The 27,768-nt window shown below is 34.3% G+C and overlaps 1 protein-coding gene and 1 long non-coding RNA gene across 13 annotated transcripts in view; one reads left to right on the top strand and one right to left on the bottom strand.

Annotated features, from left to right (window-relative positions):
* LOC138133466 (uncharacterized) overlaps positions 1-27,768 on the bottom strand; it is a 45,581-nt gene that overhangs the window by 7,621 nt on the left and 10,192 nt on the right. The window lies entirely within an intron of this gene.
* The window catches only part of tutl (turtle), a 40,543-nt gene that overhangs the window by 6,497 nt on the left and 6,278 nt on the right, over positions 1-27,768 (top strand). For 2 of the 12 annotated variants that reach the window (XM_069051375.1, XM_069051377.1), the window contains exons 2-13: positions 7,606-7,657; positions 11,050-11,082; positions 18,181-18,343; positions 20,112-20,248; positions 22,177-22,328; positions 22,385-22,614; positions 22,759-23,172; positions 23,330-24,184; positions 25,064-25,144; positions 26,610-26,810; positions 27,125-27,352; positions 27,608-27,686. In XM_069051375.1, the coding sequence (XP_068907476.1) occupies positions 18,229-18,343; positions 20,112-20,248; positions 22,177-22,328; positions 22,385-22,614; positions 22,759-23,172; positions 23,330-24,184; positions 25,064-25,144; positions 26,610-26,810; positions 27,125-27,352; positions 27,608-27,686 (2,492 nt within the window). In that variant the 5' untranslated portion in view covers positions 7,606-7,657; positions 11,050-11,082; positions 18,181-18,228. Of the gene's footprint in view, positions 1-7,605; positions 7,658-11,049; positions 11,083-16,577; positions 16,774-18,180; positions 18,344-20,111; positions 20,249-22,176; positions 22,329-22,384; positions 22,615-22,758; positions 23,173-23,329; positions 24,185-24,658; positions 24,716-25,063; positions 25,145-26,609; positions 26,811-27,124; positions 27,353-27,607; positions 27,687-27,768 lie in introns of those variants that run through there. The other 10 variants (XM_069051376.1, XM_069051378.1, XM_069051383.1 and 7 more) reach the window with 9 other exon arrangements.

Genomic DNA, 27,768 nt, shown 5'->3' with positions numbered 1-27,768 from the left:
TTACTTAAGCCTGGTTGATTAAACTTGAGCTCGGACAGGATAAATTCTAGTTCTTTGTGCTAATCGTGACAGAACGGATGTTATCTCTTGCAACATCCTGCTTGTAATTATTGTACCTACAATCTTGACTGAATAAATTGCAGCCGTAAAAGTGCTGCTTCGAAAATGTTGCATCGACGTTGGTACGTACAACTTCTTCGATATACTTTTAAACAAATAAATTAAATATTTACATAAAAATACAATATTCAAGATGTAAATAATCGTTGGGAACGACGTATCTTCAAGATATTCTTGTTTAATTTATTTGACGGAACAATATGGTGTTTAAAGGTAGCTAATAGGGTGAAAAGTATTTTTCACATTTGAGCCTCCTTGTTTGCGTACCTTTGGTGGGTCATGGGAAAACAAATAGTCGGCCCTACACGAGTCCTTCATCTTTGTCGTATTAATTAGAGGTCGGCTTTGATTGTCCGGCATCTGTACATGCAGGAATTTGTATCGATAGATTTTATCAGCAGCGCTACTATTTTTTTTTGTTCTTAATAGTTGAACGAATTTCATTTGGAATGAATCTTTTCGACGTAATCACGCGACATTTTTCGACTGTTTGAGCTTGTGCACTGACGTAATAAGGTCCATTTTAGTGAGATATGCAGTGCCTTGTAGTCACATACACGGCTATAATAATTTGTTGAATATTAATGCAAGGGCCGCCCTGGGGTGGCTCTGTGGAGCTGAGGTCACGCCATGTTTTATAACTACCCGTGATATAGGCCGCCAGACTAACTCGTGTGATTGCAGTTATACATACCATTCTGGGACATTCGTGACACATTGCCACCGAATTAACAAATCGACTCCCGAAATTGACTTTCCACCCACTTAATAAGACTTTCTAATAGTTACGCATACAGAAGCCTACATATCTGATGTTAGTTATCAATCACTTCTGAATTATATTCTGAGTTAGATCTGAAAAATTTCGGAATATTGGAGCCAAAAATCAACAACTCAACCATGTAGATTATGGTTCTGAGACTTCTGAGCAACTTATGTTAGGGTGGTGGCATGTTTTCGAAGCTCCAATACTATACCGGGTGGGGCATCGTATACGCGCACGCGAGAAATCGCGACTTCTAATTAAATAAAATTGTCGAAATTTTTCAGACTTACCTGGCAATTGGTAAGGTACATTTCATAATTTTTTGATAATTTTTCACTTACAAACAAAGCCAAAAAAAAAAAAAATGTAAATTTCAACCAAAAAGTCAAATTCTGATTTTTATACTAACCTACCCAGATTGACTTGCTATAATTATTTACGAAATCTACGGAAAAAAATATCAATTAGATTTTAAAGTCTTCTTTAGAAAAAATACTTAATTTACGTTTAACTGATTTACAATGGTGTCAGTCCACTTTACCTATTAGATTTGGTGGACTGGGAATTCGCCGCATTTCCGATATTTGCCTCCCTGCTTTCCTATCTTCAGTTCATGGTGTTAAAAAGCTTGTTTCTCAATTACTAAATTCAAAGGATAATGAGCTTATTATTCACCATTATGATGAAGCTTTAGCAGTCTGGGATGTAGAAAATGAGAACGAAAGACCAACAATTCCACAATTTCAGAAGAATTGGGATAATATCAATATCAAAAGAATAATTGACAATGACTTAATCTTTAATTCATCTAGGGACTTGGCTCGTTTTAAGGCTTTGCAATGCAGAGAATCAGGATCTTGGTTACATGTAATACCTTCTCCTAATATTGGTACTCTTTTAGATAACACTTCCTTCCAAGTTTGTATTGGTTTAAGATTGGGTTGTAATCTTTGTACACCTCATATTTGCAAATGCAATGCGAAAATTGATGAAATTGGTATTCACGGTCTAAGTTGTTCCAAAAGCAGTGGTAGATTTTCAAGACACACTGAAATTAATTCTATTATCAACCGGTCTTTGACTTCTATTCATGTTAATTCAACTTTAGAACCAAACGGACTATCTCGTGATGACGGAAAACGCCCTGATGGGATGACTTTAATACCGTGGAATAAAGGTCAACCTTTGGTTTGGGACGTTACTGTCGTAGATACACTTGCAGACAGTTACGTATTGAAAACATCTGAAGTCTCAGGTTTTGCCGCTGAAATGGCTTGCAAACGCAAACATAACAAATATCGTTCAATTATTTCGTCAAACTACATATTTAAAGGTTTAGCCTTTGAAACCTTAGGCCCTTGGTGCAAAGAAACAATAGATTTTATTAATGTCATCGGAGACCGACTTATCGCGGAATCAGGAGATTCAAAATCTAAGGAATTCCTTTTTGAGAGGATTTCCCTTGCCATTCAACGTGGAAACGCTGCAAGCATTCGGGGCACTTTTCCAGATTCCGCATTATTATCGGAAATTTTCGCATTGTAAATTAAAAATGTTATTTTATGTTAAATTTTAATAAATCTTGATTCTTTAAAAAAAAAAAAAATTAGATTTTGAATTAAACGCAGTTTTACATTTCAACTTTCAAAATCATTTTTATTTATGACCTGCTACTTGTGCTGTCGTAAATTTAGGTGACAATTGAAACTGTCAATTTTATGGCAAAAAGGTTTAAAACGGTCGGCTATACCTTTGTCTGGTTTACGTTTAAATAAAAAAGCGAATTATTTAGCTAACCAAGTCAAAATTTGTAATTGTGCCACCAGGGTTTGATGCGCTAGCAGATACAGATTTATTTAGTGTAAAAACTTTATAGGTAAATTAACAGTTAATTTCAGAAAACCAATAAAACTGTTACGGCCTTATTTATTAACAAAAAATTTTTTAAAAATTCTCAAATATACCTTATCAATAATTAGTCAGGTATAATTGATTTCATATAAATGTTCATCAAGTGAGCTGTGCATTTGTAAAAGCACCTTTAATTTAGTTACATGACAAAAGTCACATTTATGAAAGTCATGTCCAATAAATCTTTACTTGGTAACAATACAAAGACAAAAACAAATAAGAATTACTTTAATTTAATCAGTAAAAAGACATAACATTGCTTTTGAAATCAGCAATGTTAAAATGGACAAAACCTGAAAAATTAGTCAAATCGGGTTCGCGCAGAGCAAGCAACTTTGAAAGTCAAAGTCACTAGCTTTAGCTTTACTACCAACAGAAAATCAGATTTTCATGGCTTGCTTAGATGCACATTTATATGAAATTGAGTATATATAAAATTTCGCCAATTTTATTTAATTAGAAGTCGCGATTTCTGGCGTGCGCGTTTACGATGCCCCACCCGGTACAAGTACATGGTCTTTCATCTGAACAATTCCAAAAGTTTTTTTTAAGTCAAATCTATTCACGTATTTCACGTATTTTTTTAAGATTTAACAAGTCAAATGTCAAAAAATGTCTCAACTAAATCAGTTTTTTTATTTGTTGTAACTTGATTCACGATGTTTGTCTCTTGTATATTTTGAGGTTAGAAATATTTTTTGAAAAGAAGTTAAACGTTCATTTTAATTCTTAATTGCACAAACCTAAATGAAAATGGTAATAATTATATAGGTAGTTGTCCGTTTTCTCTAAGGTTATATTGGGGGCGTAAAAGTGTTACCTCCTAATAAGCTGCCCTTTTGTGTGGGTTTCAGAAGCTAAGCGTCCCTGCAATAAATCAAAAAACTCTGAACGAAACAACCAGCCGAGTTTGCCTGCTGTTTACAACCACAAAATGTTTCCTATTGAAGACAAATCAACTTTTACACAAAAACGTATAACTAGGTATATCTTCCTACCACAAGCACAAGACGGTCGTCCCTTCACGCCACAGTAACATTTTCTAAAAAATTCTCTGCTGAGACCTATCCAAAGACGACTTCGATGAGAATTTTTTTAAACATATTGATCTGACCTACCCTTAAAATCTAGTTCATTAGTTCGTTAGTGTTCACGTAGGGGAGGGTGGGCCACCATGAGACGGAAAAAGTTTTTTTTTTTAATCGCCGTAGCTTTTCAAAAATAATGGAGCAAACTATTTTTCGTTTATAGTTAATCATAAATGAATGCAAAAACATGGAAAACTGTGAAAAAATGTGAACTACGACGAAATTATTCAAATTTCAGTTTTTTTTTGTTTTGTCTCATAGTGGCCCTTAGTAAGGGCTACCTTGAGACATGATTAAATATTTAAAAATAAGCCTGATTTTTAAGTAAAAAAATTATTTAATGCAAGTCTAAGACAACAAATGCTAAAAGTAACATATCGCTGTAACGTTTGAAAAGTGACTTAATTTTTCTTTGCTGCTTTTCGAAGTGACAATTTCGCTCTGCCTTCCCCGACTAAAACTTGTCGTATGGCCCTTCTCATATTGTCTGGCTTTTCCTTTTACGGCCTCTGGACATCTCAATAATACAAAATATTTAAACATAAAATAAGTCATTGCTGCCGGGCATAATGGTCGCTGTCTCATGGTACCCCATCTGTGCATGATTGGAAAAAACTGTATTTTTATCTAGTATAACTTAAGTTTTTATTAAAGCGTTAGGTACAAAAGAAAGCCTACTAGTCAATTCTAAAATGGATGTAAGAATCTTAACTTTATATTCAGTATTTAGCACAGAACTAACAATCGAAAAAATTGGCGCGAAAAAGAAAGGTCATACCAACATGTACATTCGTCACAAACTCAAGTGCAGCTGATCATGCGGCACTAAGAGATCTTATTTTCAAACCAGCATGTAAAGCATAATTTATCACCAAACCGATAGATGGACATGTCTTATCTAAGCGAAAATATTAGAATGTATCATCGTGGCCCATGTCTCATGGTGGCCCACCCTACCCTACCTAATAAAAAATAAGGCTGGCAGAGTTACTTTATAGTATTTTCTTTTTATATGGTTGGCAGCTTTGATCTTTGTTCGCACGAACATTCAACCAATTTGTATATGTTTGCGAGTTACTGCAATTACATTTACACGCTTTGATTAGGTATTGTTGGATTTTATATGCAAATTCTTCCGATTTCATGTTTATACCTACACGATCTCATTTGACGTTTGTGGTTTTTAACACTTTGACAGATTTGTCCCCTAAACACAACTTACACCACTAAATTTTGTAAAATTTATACTAGGAAGTGGACGGATAGTAATGACCCACTATGTGTCCACATACCAGAATCTTCACTTTACGAGATGGAAATAATTAAGGGAAATGTTTCCCGGATATACTTACCGTGTGACTATCAATGATTGAAAATCACATATTTTGTTATGTTGGTAACACATTTGAAATCTTTAGTTGGCAACATCGTTGGCATGACACACGCAATTTTCAAAATTGAAACAAACGTCAAAAAAATCTATTTTTTTTTCCAACGCCAATTATCATGTTGTATGACATTAATTGTCATTTTTTTCTCAATTTTTTGACACTTTGTTGACGTGGGCATAATCAGGCAGGGAAATTTTTTAAATTTGTGACAATCTAACCAAATTTTGAAATGACATTGACGACCAAAATTTATTGCTCGCGACAGTACTTCGTGACTTAACCTAACCTAAATAGAAATGATTGACAGATGATGCACGAGAAGATTTGCACTACCAACTGCATCAGTGTTGCCAATCTACTATTTTGCTTCAATCATTTATAGTCACTCGTATTAACAATGAATGCTTTAAATCGTGACGTAGATCGAATTAATTAATTGTTGATGTTGTGTCTTTTCGTTTTCTGGAAGTTTTCTTCAACGAGACTTACAATACATAATGAAGCTGTTACTGAAATTAGGAACTTTTCACGTCAGATCAAGACTAGTTGCACTAATGAGTTTTGAAACTCCAGGCACAATGACAGATGAAATAGGTTGTACTATTGCGATAAAAAAATTTTGGACACTAATGTCATCGTGCTGTCATACATTCTAAAACGACCCTTATGTATTAATAACCTCAATTTTGATTGTGTCAATTTTGAAAATGTGAATGTCAGATTTACCGAGAAAATATTCAAAAAGTTGTAAAAATCAGACAAATGGAATAGAACGAGGTTTTAATTAATAAAAAAATATAAAACAAATACCCAAATGTACTCGCATATTAAAAAAATTATATTTTAAACCGGTGTCAAATTGACAACAATTTCATCTTTTATGTGACAGTTTCAATAAAGCATGATTTAGAGTAATTTCTTTAATGTGACAGAAGTTTGATGTCCTACATTCAGAACTATTCACGTTTTAATAATGAACCGAAATGCACGTTTTTCATTTTTGTGTCACTCTTGCGACAGAACTTTTTAACAGAATCACATACTTTTACGTCAAACGAATAATAAGAGGTCATCCGGATTTTAGTTTTATGATGCCTTTTCCGAATGCATTAATGAATTAAAACCCGTTATAACCAACAATCTGTGTTGGGCAATCAGGTAGTTAGCTATTTATGGAATTTTCAAAAGATCGTTATGTAAATTATTTTGTGGAACATATTAATTTCAACGTGGGTACATAAAATGGGAAATTGCAGTCTGCACAAACAGAACTCCATTTGGCAGGAAGCTGAAGTTACATGTCAATATGTTTTGCAGTACTAAATGTTACCGAGAGAGTAGGAGCAATCTACAATTCGTCCAATTGCAATTGATTTACGGAAAATGTTCAAAAAATAAAACTGATTTATTTTCCTGATTCATGCACCAATCTTTAAATGCGTGTTAATTCCATCCAGTATTTTAGGATTTCCTAGGAGCAATCTTTATAATGATCTTGCATAAATATTAAGCTACCCCATCAAGATTAGTTCGCATTTACAATCTTGGCGAAGTACTCTTGTACTTAGCTTAATTTTGTATAAACCAGAAGTTGTTAATACAACCAGGTTTTTTATCATTTCTGGTGACACATGTCAAACAATTTTGTAAATTGTATACCTGTTGGAAGGATTGATTTTGGGGGCGTTGAGAAATGGAAAATAGAAAACATTCTATATTTGAATGTATCATTTACAACGAAAAAAAAATCCTGTGATATCAATTTCCGCGTTCTTTGGCATCTTGATGCACTTGGTGCCTGAAATCCCTTTTTGGTTGTTGAAACATCTTTTCCCTTGCAGCCGGAAGCTTGTTTGCACATTCTGAAATGAAGCGTGGCGTAGACCTACAGTGTGGAATAAAATGATTTACATCTAGTTACCTTTGCATTACTCTTGTAAAAATACGAAATGCCGCTCTACAAAAAAAAGAAAGCCTAACCTCAAAATATTCCAAAATTCCAAATGTGATTAGAGTAGAAGTAGAGATTGAAATTAAAAAGGAGCTAACAAAAGCAAGTCACAGCTAGTGTTGAAAGTGGCCACCAACGTTTGTTAATTCAATTTAGTAAATTGTAACAATTGTCAATTCGATTGATGACATTTATTAACAGAACTAATAGTTCGGCACTTCAAAAAAAAAATGTAGAGCGGTACAGGAAAATTTACATGTGCAAAAATTCCAAAGGTAGCTAGATGTAAATCATTTTATTCCACATTGTATGTGTTTCTAAAAGAACGCATTTAACACAACGGTTTTTATTTCTACTAATAATGAAATCTTTTTTCAGACTATGACTTGAGAGCTTCTACTGTGAATCTATCTCACTTCTCTGAATGTAGGTAAGTACCTAATCATAATCAATTTTAAATGCATACCTACATAGAATAATGCGAATTATCTCTTTTTTGAAATCTTATATTACCTATTCTTATTTTCAGTTTTAAATAGACTTTTCTTATATTGTATAATTTAGGTGTAGGTATTAGATTTCAAAATTGAAAGTGCAGTTGCAAAGTTTGATATTAGTAATGTAAATTAATAAATAGATATTGTATACATTTATTTGTAAATTCAGAAAAAAATAAGTAAATAATAATAACAATAATTTAATTCCCACTTTTCGTACAAAATAATAACGTAAAATTCATTCATTATAGACCTGAACTCTATAAGTGCCGTTAGGTTGGCACCAGTGATAAAATTACTAGCTTGGTTTTTAATGGTATTGGTATTTTAATGTTTGATTTGTGGCGGTAATCGTGAACTAATTTCATGTAAACACAGTGACAGCCACAACACCAGCAAGAACAATAGATTGAATTACTTTTTTTGAGAATGAATTTCTTACCGAAACTTTTTTCAAATATTGACAAATATGATTTATTTTCATTATTGTAAGTAAACAGTAACTGACTGGAAGCACCTTTCTCTCTATTAAATCTTGTAATGACAATGGTGAATTTTAGGGAAATTCAGGAGACACTTTTTCAAAAGAGATATCTGCTGAAGTGCTAAAATTTTCACATTAGTATATTAAAGTTAATAAAAAAATGGAAAGTTAATAGTTTAGTGTAAGACATGCTTCTGCAGGTTACTAGGTTGGGCGCTTCGCTATTCAAGCCAGTATTATTGCAACAATCGAGATGTTTTAAGACAAGCCACAGTTCCCAACAGTTTTTGCATTTTTTTGACATCCTCATACATTTAGTCCAAAGAATAAACAAAAAATTGATGTGGAAAAGAATTCACATCTTTGTATGGTTTTCGTACAAACAGTTTTTTGTTAGGTTAGCAACATATTTTAAGTTTTAAACCAAAAGTCAAATAAAACAAAGTTGTCATTATCATGTCTCATTGGTAAAAGTGTTTTTACTATTGAATCTTTATTGTAATGGCTTATTTTCGCAGCGAATTGCTAAATGAAAATTAATTCACGTTAGTAAAACTTGTTTCTCCCTGTTATTTTGTAAAATCTTATTTTAAGTGTCGATTATTCACAAAAATACTAAACTTCCAAAACCCTAACCTAAAGAATAAATCAAGAGATGACATGTTGACAATGACCAATTGCTCAGGGATGCCAATCCACTAAATTTGTTTCAATCATTCATAGCCATCCGGCAGAATAGCTAAATTTGGACATTTCTAGTTTCAATTAATTCGTATTGTCTAAATCTTCCTCTGCTAATATTTTTTATCAAGACCCTTCTTCTAAGTCTTCTCTTTCTATTTTTAACTCTACGTCACGACATACATATCCGCTGTTTCTATTTTCTAAAGAGAATTTGTTTTTCAATTTTCCAGAAGATTCCTGAAATGTGACATTAAAATATGTAATGGATGATCCTATTGATGGTCATATAATGTATTTCTGCGAAGAGTGTCGTCCCTGGCATGTTTCGGTCTCATGCAGGATCGATACTGGCCCGGTAGAGGGCGAGGCTGAACCGCACCCGCTTTACTGGCTCGTAATGTTCTTTGCTTTTACTTATTTGACATGTTAGCTTCACAAAACTGTTAATCATGAAATATTTGTACGTATTGTCGATTTTACTGCAAACTTTGCACTCGCCAAATAATTTGCATTAATAATATGTCAGCGGATCCTTGTGATCAAGGGATCAAGGCACATGGAACTTTCCGCACGTCGTGTTAGTTATAAGCGAGCTTTTGCTGTACTTATGCTCTTTGTGTGAACTTTAGTTTTATTCAGAAATGTCGAGTGTAAAATGTAAGTTCATATGTAACAAGGACCTATCCATAAACTTAACGTGACTTGTTTTGTTCATAATCCATACAGTCATTTCGATATATTGCTATTTCTAGCTATACTAAAAACAAAAATTAGATCTTTCCGACGTAATTCTGAAGTTTGAAGTTTTGATAGAGAGATGTTAAAAACTTTCAAAAAAAAAAATACTGAAATATACATATAGTAATGTCAACAATGAATTACTCCCTAGGATCTAGGGATATTCGTTACTAGGTTGCCATAAATTTGGTTAGGTTGGAGGCTATGTGGTTTCTGGTGACAAAGAAAAGATATCGTAACCATGTCAAAAATGTAAGCCAGCGAATTCCTTGTAACAGTTGCAAATGGCTAATTTCTCGCTAACTGATAGATGTTTTTTCATTTGACAATCAGCTTTGGTTTCTGGCGGCATATTTAGTTGGATTTGCGCAAAGAATCTCACAATTGATAGTAACCAACCCTAGGCATTCAAAATTACTTTTGAAAATTTGAATACAACATGAAAAACGTGATTTCCCTAAAAATTCGAATCCTAGGGAGTAATTTCTTGTTGACATTAGGCACTTTACCTAGTCTGTATTAATATGAAAGAAAAACAACAACACTGTTTAATTCAAAATTACAACTGGCAACGCTGTTTAGTGGAAAATAAAAAAACTCAGGTTAAGTTATCATTTATGTCAGTAGTTGTCAGTTAAGTCAGTTTATTACAAAATAGCTTTAATTTACTTTCTTTTGTCTCTGACTATCCAACATTGTTATTTTAGACTGATCTAGCTCTAACTCTAGTTTCTAAATTTAAACTGTTTCAATTTTAATTTTTGTGTTCATTCAAGTCAACCAAATAAACAAAAAGTTACCAAGTGTAGTGATTTTTTTATTTGATAACCTAATATAACAGGTGACAGCTTTTTGTTTCGGCACAGACTACAGAAACTGTTTCAAACGAACTGCATTAACAAAAATCTTAGTCTTTAAGTGAACTATGCAAAGGACAAGTTGACAGTAAAAAAATTCCTGAAGCAAATAGTTCAACATAAAATTATAAAGTTTGATAGAAACCGCAAATTGGTGTGGTTCGTTAAGAGGCCAGATCTATCTCCTACAGAACATGTCTGAAATATATTGGGAAAAAAACTAGAACTTGTCTGTTTTGGTCAATACAACAAAAGAGTTGTGACAGAAGTACAACGTGGTAGAGTCGTTGCCTTCTGTAGAAATTAAAAAAATATTTTCCCAATTTACGATTGGATTTTGGTAATATGTTGTGAAACACATATTTTGTTTGAAAATAAACCAGATAAAAATATTCTGTTTAGAGTAAAAGCAAATGCACAAGATACAGAACTTTACTTTCTTGATTTTTTTTTTCTTTACAGCTCTTGTTTGTTTTATAATTTTGTGTTCCACTGAAATATTTGTATCAACCAATAGTTAAATACTGAATTGACGAAATATATTATGTGATCCTTGTTCCAGATTGGTGTTACAAGGAAATAGCAAATGTGTTGGGTGAGTAAATTTGAATTTATTCAATTTATCAAAGAATACCAAAAATAAGTGACGTAAAACGTCACTAACCAAAACGTTGTTAGCAACGTACAAATTAATGTAAACGTTGATATTGTGACTAAAATGTGAATCCTAGTTGGATATGAATGGCTGTTACATTGTCCGCAATACATATTCTGTTTTGGGATTAAAATGATATTTGATCAAGAACAGCGTTGATCTCATGAGCGTAATTAGTGAATATGGCTTCATACAATTTTGATGCCGTTTGAAAACTGGGTTAATAGTTAAATACATCAATGCAAGAACACATAGTAAACGAAATTTTCTCCTTGTGTATGTTGTTGTTTAATCAAATCAAGTACAGTTGCCTTGTGTCGACAAACCTCGAACGCCGACGATATATGCGAAATAAATTAAAAAATAAGCAGTTTTTTAATTTCGTTGAAATTATTTGTTGAAATTCTTTTGAAATCAAAAAATGAGTATTAAATGAAAACGCGCTCTGAAAGAATCTTGGAATTTAATTAAAATTATAAAGCAGGTAGGTAGTACACAAACAACGACTTAATTAACATGCCGTCGTAGAAAAATGCATTTATCTCACGACATAATTTCTGGGTTTTGTTTTATTTAGATGACTCTGTGTCCCCGACTCTTCTCATATTTAATTTAAGCCGTAATTACACGGTTATTGACAAGCCTTGTCCAGATTCTGCTAAATAATTTCAACGTATTCGTCTTCGTGCTGTTATTACCTAGGTTAATTTTTTAACCAGTCCACACATTTTAGTCATTGTTTTTTTAATTTTCACAAAAAATAAATAACGTAACATCTTCAACGGAACTCCAATTGGTCTGAATTTTCAACCTTCTTTTTTGTAGGTACAATGCGACCATTAATAACGTTTTGCTGTGATATTTTGGCTGGAACTTAACATTCAGATCTGAGCTTTCAGTTTAGAGATGACGTCATGGGCGGGTCTACAACGTCACAACTTTATCGATCAGTTCGTTATTCTTGCTGGTACAGAGTCAGACCGCTTTAAACACTCTGTATCCAATCCAATAATTATGATGTGGAGCTTGCTTTTCTGAGAATTGTTACAGCCGATAAAGTACACATTCAGACTCGCTTAACTGGAGCAGACATATATTTATAAGCAATCCTGCGAAACCAAATTTGTTTTCCACTCACTTTCCAGTCAAATATCTCTTATTTGTAATCTACTTGCAGCCACCAAATGACAAGCTGATTTAACTTTTTTACATTTAGGGTCTTAAGAGGGAGTCGTAATGTTTGGTGGTTTATAGCATTGCCTTGGATTTGTAGACCTAATAAAGTTGAATTACTCTTGAGTTACCCTCAGGAAATGGTACTAATATTTTGCAAAGCCTTGACTTCGACGGTATAATATTTTCAAAATCGGAAAAAGGTACCTATCTTACGTGACAAGCATAACTTCTTTGTTGTTCACCGAGTTTTTCGTGAAGTTTTAAAAATTCTGTACAGCTTTACAATCACTGTAAGCAACAACTGAACTTGTGTAACTTAAAAAAAGAAGAAAGCAATCACTGGGAGCTATATTTGGCCAATAGAACGGTCGCTCCAATATTTTGAAACTGACAAGAATAGTACCTAACGATAAAATGTAGTTCTTGTGAGCTGGAGCGTTGTTTTGATGGAACAGCAGATCTGGTCCTTTTTTCCATCAAAGCACAGTCATAGAATCAGAATTACAAAAACTGTTGTCCAAATCATTGTCGCCATCATGGAAGTTTTTCTATTTAACAACACTCGATGATCCTGCTTCTAAAATATATTTTGAATTGCTAGAACTAAGGCGTTATGAAGAACATTCCAATTCTCCTATCTCCTTTTTTGTTTGGCATCACTTATTTAAAAAATTAGAATGAAAAGTCCTAATTGATAGGTCCTTGATACCGTTTCAGCATAATGTTATATACGTAAGTGGCAAAATATAAGAGCAAAAAGTAATTTATTATATTTTTTTTAAAATAGGGTACTGTTCAATAAATTCATACTCAATAAACGTGTCAGTTCTTGTTGTTTACTTTTCCTTCATTAAGAAACAAGAAAATATCCAGAAAGATTACCAGAAAGTTTATTTCTTTGTACCTAAAGGTTTTTCCAGCAACAACTTTCCTTCAAATAACAGTTTATTGATTGACACATTGTTATCTCTACTTTTTTCTGTTTTTCAGCGTTAAATTGTATTGAGCAAAAAATGGCAAGTATACTGTCACATATCCATCAGTAAAACTAAAAAAATTGGGTGTAAATAAATAATAACGTGTCAGTCAATACCACTGTGAGTGTTAATGGGGGACTATAAATCTGCCAGGAAAGTTTCAAGTGAGATGGCATATATTGTATTAAGTTATCCCAAACATGCTTAATATTTGCTTTAAGCTAATCTAGGGTAGTCAGATAACACAGCTTAATTAGGGTTTCTCTATCATTAGCTTTTAGGAGCTTTGTAGTTATTCAAACTGTGTTTTGTTTGAAAGTGATATTTTCCATGTTGCGTAGGTGTGAAATTGCAACTAGCTACAAAATGTCTTTGGTACAGTTTAAATGCTTGTAACTGGGATGAATCGTGATAGACAGGTGTAACAGAGTAGAAAAAAGTTAAAATGCGAACATTCAAATAGAAAAAAATTAAGTACCTATTTATAAAAATTTTGACATTTGACAAATGGGTAATCTGAAACATTTGTCGAGGTGTTTATTGTTTAAAACATTTCTGAAAAGGAAGAAACGTTTCGAAACGGTGTTTGAGTAGACTCAGCACATATCTAGGTATTTATAGCATGTTTGGAATAGCATACTACAATACGATATGTAGGTAGAATTCATTAGAAGTAAGGGGCGTTAAAAAAATGTGTGGCCAAGTGGACTGGTATTGGCTTTTGTTTCCGTTAACGTATGCCGTAGCGTAGTTCGATCAACTGTCAAATCATAGAATAACATATAATAATAAGTAATTTAATCAGTATACCTACAAGTAGTGTGGGGCGAATTATTTCTTTTGCAAGAAACAGTTCTTTTTCGAATTACCCCCACAAGAGTTCTCGTCTCAAAGTGAGGTTATGTACCTGAGCGAAATGTCAAAACACACCAAATACCACAAAACAAAAAACAGGGTTGTCAGAAACGTTTCATACATCGTAGATGGTTGTGACTTTTGTCATATGTTGCCTCTTGGATTGTAAATTTGATATTTGACTACCCACAGTTGTCATTTTTCAATTTTCATATTATATCATTTTTCAGAGTATTTATTTAAGTGTTTATAACTAGTTAAGTCAAGAAAAAAGTCTTTTTCAAGGCTGCCTCGTATAGGACAAGTTATCGCAATAAGTAATAAACATTTTATTTACACTTGACCATAAACAGTAAACACTCTCTTATTTTATCAATAACGAAAATAATGTATTACTCGAAACAAGATACGTTTCTTGTAAAGTCATATTATTGAAATGGAACATTAATTTTCTTTCGATACGATTTTAATCAACTGAATGTACGAAATTTGATGGTAATTGTTGATGATTATTTCCTTCATGTGTTTAGCAACCAATTGCGTGACAAATATTGACCAATCAAAATGAAAAAACAAAAAATAACCCCATAAAATTTCTCTAAAATGCACATGTGCAATAATCTGATAAAAAATGTCGGTACCTAATTTAAAAAAAAAAAAAATATTTTGAATGAAAAGGATTGGAAATACATAATTCGTTTGGTTTCATTCTATTCAGGAAATAATCAGCCGTATACCCCTCGTGCAAATTTTTTTATCGGAATTTTTTTTGCTAATGAACGAAAACATCCATAAATGAAGTCAGACCAATTATTATCAAATAAGAGCACGACACGAAGTCGAATGCTTTTATTTGATAATTATTATCAAATAAGAGCACGAGACGAAGTCGAAGTCTCTTGGTCTTCTGACCTCATTTATGTTTTCGTTCATTAGCAAAAAAAATTCCGATAAAAAATTTTGCACTTGGGATATAATATGTGATAATTTTTTTTATTTCAAATTACACTTTCTTAATTCACCTTGTTGTAGGCAACCAAGCACATAGTTTTGCCGTCAACAAATACAATATAGTATAGTATGTATAATGTATTACAATGTATTGTAATTTCACAACCAACAACGACGTAACAAACATTTATAATGACCCTCTATTTTAGTCCAATCCATGTAAATGGCTTTAGGGAGATAAAGAATATTGTTTCATTGAAACCAGATTACTAGATTACTTCAATAACATGATTCTCATCATAATCAACAAATAATGAAGCTCAGGTAGCACTTTCTCTGCTTTGCGTTTATAATGGACTTATTGTATCATCGAAAATAGTTTAATAATAGATCTTATTGTGAAACTATTTTTAGTAAAGTTTTAGTTCTTAAGAGTGGCACCATTTGCTTCATCCGTCAAATATCAAACGTCACCAAAATAATAAACATCTCAACTATTATTTAATGTGAAAAACAATTACAATTTAGATAATAAAGCTTTCTGGAACGAATGAAACTGACTTGACAGTGTTATCATATGTTCTAATCAAAATTCCTAACCAATTTATTTAAAAAAAATATTTTTCTGTTTTTCTTTGAACAAATGACAAAGTAGAAAATAATATATTATAGTCGTTTAATAAGAGGCATTGTAGCACTCTTGCCACAATAGACCCTCTTGTCAAACTAGTACATATAACAATATGCTATTCTTGTATCGGTGAATTTTTATTTCCCAAATTGTGTTGGTTATTAATTTTGATAAGAAATTTCGTGCGAACCAAATTTCGTACGGTAGCAATCAAAAAGAGCAACAGTGGCGACGAAAACTTCCGAAAATCATTAATTAATTAGTAAAACGCGAGTGTGACTTTTCAAAAGTTTGATTTTCAAGGGAATCACAAAATTAATGAAGGAGAAAGAAACTGTTTGAACCACAAAACTGTTACGTCTGCATATTTACATCAATTACTTGCGCAGACCTGGAAAGGTCTCTCAAATGAAAATATTTACTTCCAGATTCGAGACACAATTAAGTGTTAATTAACCGTAGCTAAACATCAGCGTTGACTCGATTGCAGTTGATTTTTTTTTAATTCAAAAGCAGTTTTATCCTCGACAATTGTTCCGCGTCCACCACGTAACGCAAACAAACAAATTTGCCGAATAAGCCTTGCAAGTAATCCTCCTTTTATACGGGAATTAGCGGCGGTGCCCCCCGTGTAAATTTTGATTTATCGTCCTAAGCCTTGCGCCGAAGGAATCGAAAAATATTTGTGTTATCCCTGATGCGGATCGTCGATATTCGCGGAATGTCGTCGATTTACGTCCAGTTTGAGTGTCCCGCGCCAAAAACCCTGGATTGTCGGATCAATATGACAAAACTAGGAGGGCGTAGGAAAACCGGCGCATTCGCCACAATTCACCCTGAGATGTAGTCGCGCGCCACTGTTTTCGCGTATGTACCATCGCACGAAGAATTAACCTATGCGTTCCTCTCGATTCCTACCGATTCTGGCAGTATGGTGAAAAGTGCGTAAATATGTCTTCTGCGATCCAGGCTCAGCTCTCGGCCCAACCAACATTTTATAAATAATGTGTAAACTAACAAAGGATATTTAATTACTTTAAGGTGTGTTCTGCGCATGGGTAATTTATTTTTAGCAAAACTAGTTCTTTTAAATAAATCCCAATTTTACCACTCGGTCGCTGAAATTTCTCCTTGTAAGTACTTCACTCTCCATGTCTCTATTACGCCATTGCGACTCTCACCTAGTTCTCAACTCATTTACTCTTGTACCATAGGTGCATCTGACTGTAGCATTGTTCATCATTCTATTTTTTTACCTAATATTAGACTCCCAACGAAGGTCAACTCTCAAGAATATATTGATGGGTGGTGGTTCAAAATTGAAAATCTCGCTTTCTGCATATTTTTCACAACTGTAGATATTATTTCGCACGGAAAAATCTATTAACAGGGGTGTCATCGTTATCGACATAATTTGTGGTTAGCAATTAACAAAAAAAATTATGCTTAACAGCTTTCAGACGTACGTAAATAGTACCTCGACTCTTGGATTACCATATTGCGAGGGTAACATATACGCAGACCAATCTTGCCATCTCATACATAATTGGGTGCAATTAATTAGGAGCAATTGAGGTGAAATTTACCAAGTAAATTTCCATGAAACCACCTATCCAAATTATGTATTGTAAGCTTCGTTAAAATTTATGAATTATTTTATCAAATCATATTCAAAATCTTGTATTTCATTTTTTTTGTGTTGACATTTACGGGATTATAAGCGTTCATTATTAAAGGAAATGATTTGCATGTAATTTTGTAATTACTTCAACTGAATGTTTTACAGAGTTTGTATTTTTAGCAACTAATTGTCCTAACTTCTTTTTTAAATAATTTAGCATTTACTCTATAAATACTTTGGTAAGTTACAATTACGAAGTCATAAATTTGTCGTGACTAATTATGTTTATAAAAAATAATTGAAAGGTCTGATTTCACACACAATACAGGAATAAATTTCATTCGTTAACAGTCCGATGAGTTTTCCAATAATTTTATTAAATTCGAAACGTCATCGCTTTTAATTACTCTACAAATTAATTAGGAACATGATTGACAATTAATATTAATTAATACGATAACTGAAATACAAATACTCGTATTTTTAAAATCGCAATAAAATAAATATTGATACTGTACTGTTGTACCATTCTTGTTTATTACTCTTCGCTCGTATTTCTCCAGAAATGAAAGTTGTTGAAAAATTTTGATGCTTTTTGAAATTTTTCAAAAGTACTGCTACCGCTTTTGATGTTATCGAACTGGAGTAGCTTTTAACTGCTATCGCAATAAACACAAAGCAGTACCGAACTATTTGTGAAAAGTTTACGGAAAGAAATGGGATACGACTGGTTGACGAGGTACTGATTCTTCTGTCAGTACTGAAGGGTGTGAGAGTAGAAATGTGGTTGAAAATAATGTTTGTTTATAATTTTTGTTGTGTTTCAGAGAAACCGGAAATGAGGGTGCGCTAGCAGGGAGTATGGGACCGCCGGGATGGGCATGCGCACAGACCCACGGGGCAAGTCTCGTCCGCTGACCACCGTTTCGGTACCACTACTCGTCGTATATACAGTCGTTGCCTTTTTAACTTTCGTATTCTTGCAAACAGGTAAGACGTTGATTGCCGCTTTTGTGCAATCAAGGAAAGTTCAAATTGAAAAAAAAAATTTGTAGTTGGACGAATTTGAGGCAATAATGAAAATCTAAATCTAAAAATGTTCGGGCTGTTTACAGTTGAAGTAAATTCAACTGGTCACAATTTCTTATTGTCGTAGAAAAAAAGTTAAAGTTATAATTTTATCAAGTCGTGCTCTTGATGAGTGGGTTGATGCGCAGAGCTGCCACGTCTTCAGAGATTTATAGACAATTATCTGACTTTGAGGGAAGCCGCATCATTTGCTGCGATCACACTAACACCTTCCGTGTTAGATTAGCCAATAAGACAAAAGTGTTGTCGTGTGGTGTAACGACTTTGTACGTGTTTTGCCTATGGTTTACTTCTTGGTGTAGCGATTCCAGAGGAACAAGAAATAAAATCGTCTGCAAAACGTGACTGCCTGCACATAAACTGAAAGTTCTAGTATTAAGACAAAGTGTACACAATTATTTTATGAACTTCTCAACGTCGTATATTTTTGTTTGAACTATACTCCTAGCAGCGACTTCTTTTAAATAAACTTTATGAAGAAGTTTCTAGTTGTCTCAATTAACAACTTTAGAGCTATGAATGGCAAAGAGTTGCGAGTGAAGGTATAGGTAAACTCTTGGAGTTTATCAAAAGACAAAATTTTACAGTCTGTGGTAGTACCTTATATTTGCTGTTGCTGATCGCTTATTCTGGTAAGATAATATCCAACTCTAGTGAGTAAAATGATACGAAGTGTCTTGGACGACGCTGCAGTGAATGTCTTAACAGATCTATCTAGATTCATATTTGGAAGAGAATGAGAGGAATTCAACAATTCCAAAATTTTGTATCTGGAGTTCGCAACCTTACAAAAAGAGACAAGATGGATTGAAAGCATTGAATGAAGCTCAGTTCAATCACAGTGTGATTGATGGTACTTTATCAAAAGTAAGTTCGAAAGGACAATTGAAAAGACTTTGAAAAGATATTATCACCAGTATTGAAATTAAGCCATTAAGCCTCCGAAAAAGAAGAAAACATTTTTATATAGCGGAAAGATCAGTTTTTTGAGATGTTACAACTTCCAGAGAAACTCAAAATGAAACCAAGAATGGTGAAGAAGAAGGTTTTGTGTCACTACGGTCAAGTACTTGCCCACATATTGGAAGATGTCGGGGGGCAAAACTTTACCCACATCCTTTTTAGGGCAGGATTTTTTTTATCTTTCCTAAATTGAAAAACTTGAGTTGGAAAGCAATTTTCAGCAAATGAGTCAAAAGAAATTTCATTTAAGGAAAGGACATCTCTAGAAGGAAACGTGCGAAAAATAAAATCATTTAAAAAAATATTGTTTTGGTCCTTTCGGAGTCAGGCTACGAAATCTCAAACAACCCTCGTATTTCCGTATTCATTCTGCAAACAAGTTGTTGAAACTTTTGATTAGGTCCCGATTAATATACCCTTCTGTCAGATTATGATGAAACACTCGGAATTGAAATAAATAATTTGAATAAAGCGACATCGTGACATCTGACTTTTAGAACCGACAAAATCAATATTTACAACGTCGCTTCCAATTTTATTTTTTTACTCTTTGAAGTATGCAAATTTGTCCTTTGAGGAATCATTTGCGCTCGTTCCGTTAATGTGTTTTTCATTGAAATTCTACAATTGGATCTACATTATATATTTTCAAGTGACAAGGTTCGTACGCGGAAAAATAAACGAACACTTTTTGTTTTCTTTACAGGTTTCTGTTTACAAGATGGTGGTGTATTCATTACAGCCATCTTGGGTGAGTCGGTGGTATTCAACTGCCACGTGGAATTCCCGGACGGACACCCTGTGCCGTATGTGTTGCAATGGGAGAAGAAGGTAGGCGAAACGGTAGGATTTCAACCAGTCTGCTCTCTTACTGTGGTGGCCAACGGAGAGGTCTTAGTCTCAGGGTTTGACACTTGAAGCAACATTACTAAGAAACTATTTCATCTTGAAGTGTGTTGCTACATTTATGTTTTTTACATCACAGACCACTTGACTCTTATCCGATTTGTTACCTATGGTAGTCATCTATAGGCAATGCAACAGCTGTCAATCTAGTTTCAAAAATTATACTCCCTCATTCCTTTTAGAAGAATATTTTGATATTCAGTTTTGACCAACCTACTTGAAAAAGTTCTTTTAAAACAATAGTTTTAAAAAGATATACCAATAAAAAGTCTGTACTAAAGCAATGACTGCTGTGCGATCAAAAGGTATTCAACAAATTCCAAATTCATTGTTTCAATTTTTTTTAATTCACAGTGGATGGCGTTTATTACGAGAGAACACACCAGACGTCTTTTTTTGTGTTTTTGATTTGTTTTTTTACAAACACATTGGACACTTACAAGCTGACGGCTTCAAGTAATGTTTCTTCAACGTAACACTTACATGGAAAACTCGTATCTACAGTTTACAAAATTTCAGTGTTGAAGTTTTGATGTCATGACGAGTAAACTGTAAATATGTTGAAAGTTTTTACCAAATCTTTATACAGCTGAAATTAGAATTTTTTATTTGGAGGTGTCAAAGTGCAAACCACAAATCACCTCTTTTCAGTCAATTGGTTTATTTTGATTGTGATTGGCCATAGTGAAGTATTTACTTCTAATGGGATAAGGAGAGCAGATAATCGTAGTTTCATCACCATTCCAGATCATTTTAATCGTGGATCTTGTTGAAGCTGTCTGATTTGAAGATCCTGTTTTTGATCAGTCCCGTGTGCAGATAACCTCAACAGAGATACATGGATTCGTTTTTGTCTCATTTTCATTCAGAATTTCTTGTTATTCTATAATTAATGTCTTTTTACAAGAAAACATAGTACATATAATACAACGACTTACCAGCACATTTTTCTTTTGACAAAATTCACCAGAAAATTAAATCTGTTCTCGCTCACTGTACTAACAATCACAAGACTAGTTTCGTCTTATACTAAAAGAAATAGAGTTGGCATCAGTTTGACGTCGCTTCAAATACCCTCAAATTTCAATTACGTTCGACCAGCAATATTTCTGCTGTCGAAAATATTTTCACGAATTTATCTCGTTTTTGCCAACTCTGTTCACAGTTTATTTTGGTTTGCTGTGAGTAGGTTGTTCCTGTATCTGTCTCTCTTGATCTCTATTAGTGGCGTTTTTTATCATTTAACAATTCTTCTTTCTTTTACAACACAATGCAAAAATATTCAGCTCTTTTAATGACATCCAAACAAGATAAAATAAAACATTTCAATCATTTTTCCCGCATGTTGATCAATAAAAAGTTCTTTACGGGGGCAAAAGCTGTTGAGTTAATAGGTGCCCACGCGTTCTATTGTTTTTGTGCAATCGATCCATTCTCTGACTGTCATTTGTCTGGATTTTGCTGTCAAACAATCAAATGTTCTCGCAAGAAGTAACTAGTTTTTTTTGTTTCGTTTTCTCAACAATCAAACAATACCAGAGAATGTCGCAGCGTTGCAGGAAATATGAAACGAGTATTTTTGCATTGCACTCTTTTGCACCCAGCTGCATGTAAACTATTGCAGAATGTTTGTCTTGAATGGGTAATGCATGTGGAGATTATTCGTAGTTTTTGGAATCTGTTTGGTGCATCTGGACAAGATTTTAAAATAGTACTTAATTATGGTGTCTTGAGAAGGACTTCAACAAGGATGCAGTTAATACAATAATATGTACAGTAGAAAGGGTCTATTTTGTTGGAAAACATTGTTGGAGTCTTTTCAAACACTGGTGGGTGTATGACGACTTTATTAGAACTTTTTAAAGGGACAGGATATACCAATATACATTTGGTATGAAAGTTACCCAACCCACAGCGGAGAGGGCTATGAAGGACGAGTGTCAAGAGTGTCACCGGATTCTCCATACGGTGCTGCATCACTCAACTTGACAAATATTCGCGAGTCGGATCAAGGCTGGTCAGTTAGATTTTAACCACTCGGTTGCGCCAATAGTACAAGTGGTATTTTGTCAGGTATGAGTGCAAGGTGGTGTTCCTCAACCGGTCCCCGAACTCGCACAAAAATGGTACTTGGTTCCACCTTGACGTGCACGCTCCCCCTCATTTTACGGATACACCATCAGATATCATCTACGTCAACTTGGGGGATGCTATCATCCTCAGTTGTACGGCGGAAGGCACGCCCACGCCAGAGATACTCTGGTACAAAGATGCCAACCCTGTAGAGACCTCAGCTACCATAGGTGGGTGTCCCCTGAATCTTCAAATTCTAATCTTTCTCTAAATCCATCTAGTTGCTTTAGTGCGTCCACCACATTCTCTCTCCCCATGAATCACGTGGAGCACCAAATAATCAATTCTTGTAGTTTGCAACTTTTTCCTTGTAGGTATATTCAACGATGGAACGGAACTACGAATATCCAACATCCGTCACGAAGACATCGGAGACTATACGTGCATCGCGAGGAACGGTGAAGGTCAAATCTCCCACACTGCAAGAGTTATAATAGCCGGAGGTGCCGTTATTATGGTTCCTCCGACCAACCAGACCAAAGTTGAAGGGGAGAAGGTACAGTTTAATTGCGAAGCCAAAGCCCAACCCGGAAATGTCACTGTCAAGTGGTTTCGCGAAGGCGCACCCGTCAAAGAACTTGCTTCCTTGGAAACAAGAGTCACCATCAGGAGAGATGGCTCCCTTGTTATTAACCCCGTCAGCTCGGATGATTCCGGGCAGTACTTGTGCGAAGTCAGCAATGGTATCGGAGAACCCCAATCGGCGTCAGCATATCTCAACGTAGAATGTAAGTCGCAAATGTAAATCAGATCTAGGTAGTAGGTACCAGCAGTACCTAACCTTTTGTGGATGTCAGTTAAAAATGCCAAAACTTCTAGAATTGGCTTGAAGAGATAGAAAAAATTGTTTACTTTATTGTTGGTGCAAAGCAAAACCTTTTCCAGACCCAGCGAAGGTGACGTTCACTCCGACCATCCAGTACTTGCCGTTTCGACTAGCTGGCGTCGTCCAGTGCTACATAAAAGCAAATCCCCCTCTACAGTATGTAACGTGGACCAAAGACAAACGCTTGTTAGAACCGTATCAGACCCAAGATATCGTGATCATGAACAACGGTTCTCTTCTCTTCACCCGAGTCAACGAGAGTCACCAAGGTCGGTACACTTGTACACCTTACAACGCTCAGGGAACACAAGGATCTTCCGGCCAAATGGAAGTTTTAGTCCGAAAGCCACCAGTATTCACGGTAGAACCGGAAGCCATGTACCAGCGCAAAGTCGGCGAGACCGTGGAGATGCACTGCGACGCACAAGAAGCCGAGGGAACGCAAAAGCCAAACATACAGTGGCAAAGACGTGACGGTAGCTCTTTGCCCAAAAACCGCGTCAAAATCGTCGGTGGCAACATAACCGTCGAGAGTTTACGTCGAGCGGACTTTGGTTATTATCAGTGCGTGGCTTCCAACGAAGTCGCTACGATCGTCGCTTCCACGCAGCTGGTGGTCGAAGGGACTCAACCCCATGCTCCCTACAACCTCACGGGGGTTCCACTGGAGTTCGCCGTCACGCTTACCTGGTTACCTGGATACAGCGGAGGACCCGACTACAAACAAGTCTACACTATTTGGTACAGAGAAGCTGGAGTTTCCGAATGGTCAACCATTCCGGTTACGCCTTCCGGTAACACGCAGTTCACGATCAACCGCCTTGCACCGGGGACTACCTACGAGTTTCAAGTGGTAGGGAAGAATTCTCTCGGTGATGGGATGATGAGCAAGATCATCACGGTCCGAACGTTGGGTAAGTTTCACAACTCTCTCGACTAAGCAACTTAGTACTTCCTAAATTACGTACTTATATCAAATTTTTACCTAACATGTTGGCGGTTTCCATTTACGTATGTAGGTACAGGTGTCTCATAATCATGACTTAAAAAACATTAAGAAGATGAAGAAATTACGGTTTGACAAAATATTTCAACAACACTTTACACTCTAAGAAAATCTTCTAGGATCATTTGGTGATGTACCATGTTCACTAACTTTTAACACTTTAACGTACGACAAAATGTCTTCGAATTAGTTAAGTTCGTCAAAAATAAGCAACGGTAAGATTTTATTTCTTCCGGTGTACATTTTGATACACGCAGAGCATCGAAACGAGAACTTTTGAATATCTCTTCAAAAAACATTCAAAAACAAAGTGTACGTGTGTTTTCTCGTTACATTTAGCTAATCAGAAAATACATTTTTGTCAAAATGCTAACGTGGATAGACATCAGCCTACCCCACAAAGTCCAAATAACATCAACGCCACCAACTGAAAATTTGGGTAAGAGCCAATTTTCTTCTTAGACTTGAATGTTTTCGATGTAATTATTTCTAATTAAAACATTCACATTGTAAGAAATGTGAATTACAAGAACGAATGAAATAGTTATTAGTGTGAGCTCTGTTTGCCGCTAAGCGATATATGGCATGTTCATTTGCTTCTGCTTCGAGCAGAAATCGTTAGATTAGGTAAATATTTGATTCTCATAATTTCTACAAAAAGTTTTCAGCAATTGTTTTTGATTATGATCAACTGCCAACATTCTGTATTATTATAAAAATATTTGTCAAACATCTTCGACATTGCATTACATTGCATGCATTATTTTTTTATTTGTTTTGGTTTCAGATATTTTAGACTATAGTAATATTATTTTGCCCACTGATTCATCTGGGAGTGCCTTTATTCCACCTATCTACAAGCCTAAAGGTATCTTTTTGTTTTTGTTTTATGTTCCAAAAATTGTTTGTCTTATGTTATTCACTTTATGTAGGCTACAACTGAAGTTTCACAAAGTTATAAAATAAATACCTTGCTTAAAAAGTTTACGTTAAATTAAAAAAAAATAAAGTAACAAATGGGGGTTTAAAAATAAGGGCACACTAACTGCAGCATTTCAAGAAACATATTTTTAATTTATCCTAAATTTTACATTGAGATTGTTTTATTAATAGATCGTTTTTTTTTGTTACAATGTTGCATTCATGTTTTGATTCTGAACAGTCCACAATCGATTTTTCAATAATTTTCCTTTTTTACTTTATTTAATAAACGAGTTATACAGTATCGTAGAAAGTTTCAACAAATATTTTATTTCTTATTATGGGCAGAAAAAAAATCAATTTTCTTATGTTTTAAAATATATGCTTATCAATCATTTCCATTTTGAATTAGATCTTTTTAAAAACAGATGCTTGAGTAGTTAGAACCATTATGTAATGGTGTCTGCTAAAGAGCTTTCAAAAATTTTGTAGTCAAGCGGCCTGGCGCTTCGTATGGCGTAGCTTCATCAACTGTCAAACCATAGATGTCAAAAGTCATTTATTTAACAAACAAGCAGTTTTGTGAATATATAATTTCTTTTATCAAAAACAATTCATTGCAGAACTTTTCCTGGTTTTTAATTTAAATTAAAGAGAGAAAACAACTGCTTGCTTGGCCACAGTTGTCTTTGAACGCTCGTTATATGCAACATAATTTTTATATTTTGATTTGACAAGTTGTAATTTCTGTTTTGGCTTTTTCTTAATGTATCTATACTTTATTTTTAATGATGTTCCATGATCACAGGTGAAAAAAGGAAATCAAGGAAATAAAAACAAATAAGTCATTTGATTCCGTTCGTCAAATCAAAAGATGTCTTTCTTTTGTCTGTGGTCATGATTGAATTAAGGGGTGAGGTTTAATTCCATAACCAAATACTGCAGAAATGTACGAAGATATTTTCAAATTGATTGTCGTCAGTTTCTGGACGAACAATTTTGATAAATAAAAATTAAAAAAAAAATTAATAGTAGTGACTTAAATTTTTGCAGTATTTCACACAATATAACTCTAAAATATAAAAACTCACGTATTAATCTTTCTTCAAAATTAATACCATTAACTGCAATGAAAATTAAATCGATTGTAGTAGTTTCTTCACTACAAATCGTTTTCACTTCTGTGCACTTTTTCCGTTCAGAAAGATCATTTAGAACTGATTCCAACGGAAATTCTTTGTAGAAGTCATTCTTCACTTTTTTGGAATCAGTCGGGACTGTAGTTATTACTTTAAGGATGAAAAAAAGTGGATGCAGAAGACGAGGTTGAGATCTCGATGGCAAAAACGGTCTTCAACTTTGTCCACTGGATCCACTTTGTGTGTGTTGAACGTACGATAATTATAATTTAGAATTCTTGCACCTAGGACCAAAGCCAGGTATCCCTAGAAATCTGACTGTAACAGAAATTAGTAACGGCTTTTTGATTACGTGGCAACCACCCTTAGAAAAAGCTAATGTTATTCACCATTACGAAATTAAATACAAAACAGACGGTGACTGGAAAAAACTGAACAAAGCTCAAATTCGACCCGAAGATACCCATTACCTAGGTGAGTAAAAGGAGTTGTCGTTTATTGTTTTTCTGCGTAATGAAAAAGTTACTTTTCAAAGTATGACAGTTGTTTCATTTTTAACATATTTTGGGAGTACCTGGGAAATTTGACACTAACTAATAGTGCCAAAGAAAATGTATCTCGAAGAAATTTCAAGAAGAAATCAAAAACGATTATTTTTAGTTATTAATTTGATTTATTAATTAAATATTTACAGAAGCAACATGATCGTCAAGTTTTCCCAGATATTCATTACGTCATTGGACAAACTCTACATGTCATTGATGTGTGATTGTTTTTTCTATTTTCAGTAAAAAACTTAGTAGGAGGAAGAACGTATTATTTTAGAATTGTAGCCCATTCAGTGACAAATTTTGAATCCAGTGAAATTGTGAAATTTTCGGTGCCGGCTAGGGTGAAACACAAAGCCATCACCGCAGGAGTCGTGGGTGGAATCTTGTTTTTCATTGTAGCTATAATTCTTTCGGTGTGTTTTGTTAAAATCTGCAATAAAAGGAAACGGCGGAAACAAGAAAAGGGTAAATATGATGTAGAATTGTTTTGATTCTTTTGAATTTTTATGTCTGCGTGCTCTCCGCGTAAAACTGTTTTGAATGAAATATAAGAACCTCGTTTGTTGACTACAATTTACAAGAAAAATTATCGCACTTGCAGTATTTTGACATTTTATTGAAACCAGAATTTTGAGACGATTTTCGGTCAACGATATACGTTGTTGTATCTCTTAGATTTTAACGAAATCAGATGAGATAGGTAATGGTGAGCGTTTTCAGCTTATAATATGGTTGCTTGTCGGATTACTGACTCCAGAAATGGGGGGAATGCAACGGATAGCCAAGTGCCTTTGAAAAAGTGAGTATTGCTGTCCTAGATGTCTTGTATTTAGAAAATATCTTTGCCACAACAGTTACTAACGGTCGCCAAGATACAACTC

Source organism: Tenebrio molitor, chromosome 6 (genome assembly GCF_963966145.1).
Source record: "Tenebrio molitor chromosome 6, icTenMoli1.1, whole genome shotgun sequence".
Lineage (NCBI taxonomy): Eukaryota > Metazoa > Arthropoda > Insecta > Coleoptera > Tenebrionidae > Tenebrio > Tenebrio molitor.
Note: the sequence above shows the minus strand (reverse complement) of the source record. Positions and strands in the feature narration are given on the sequence as shown.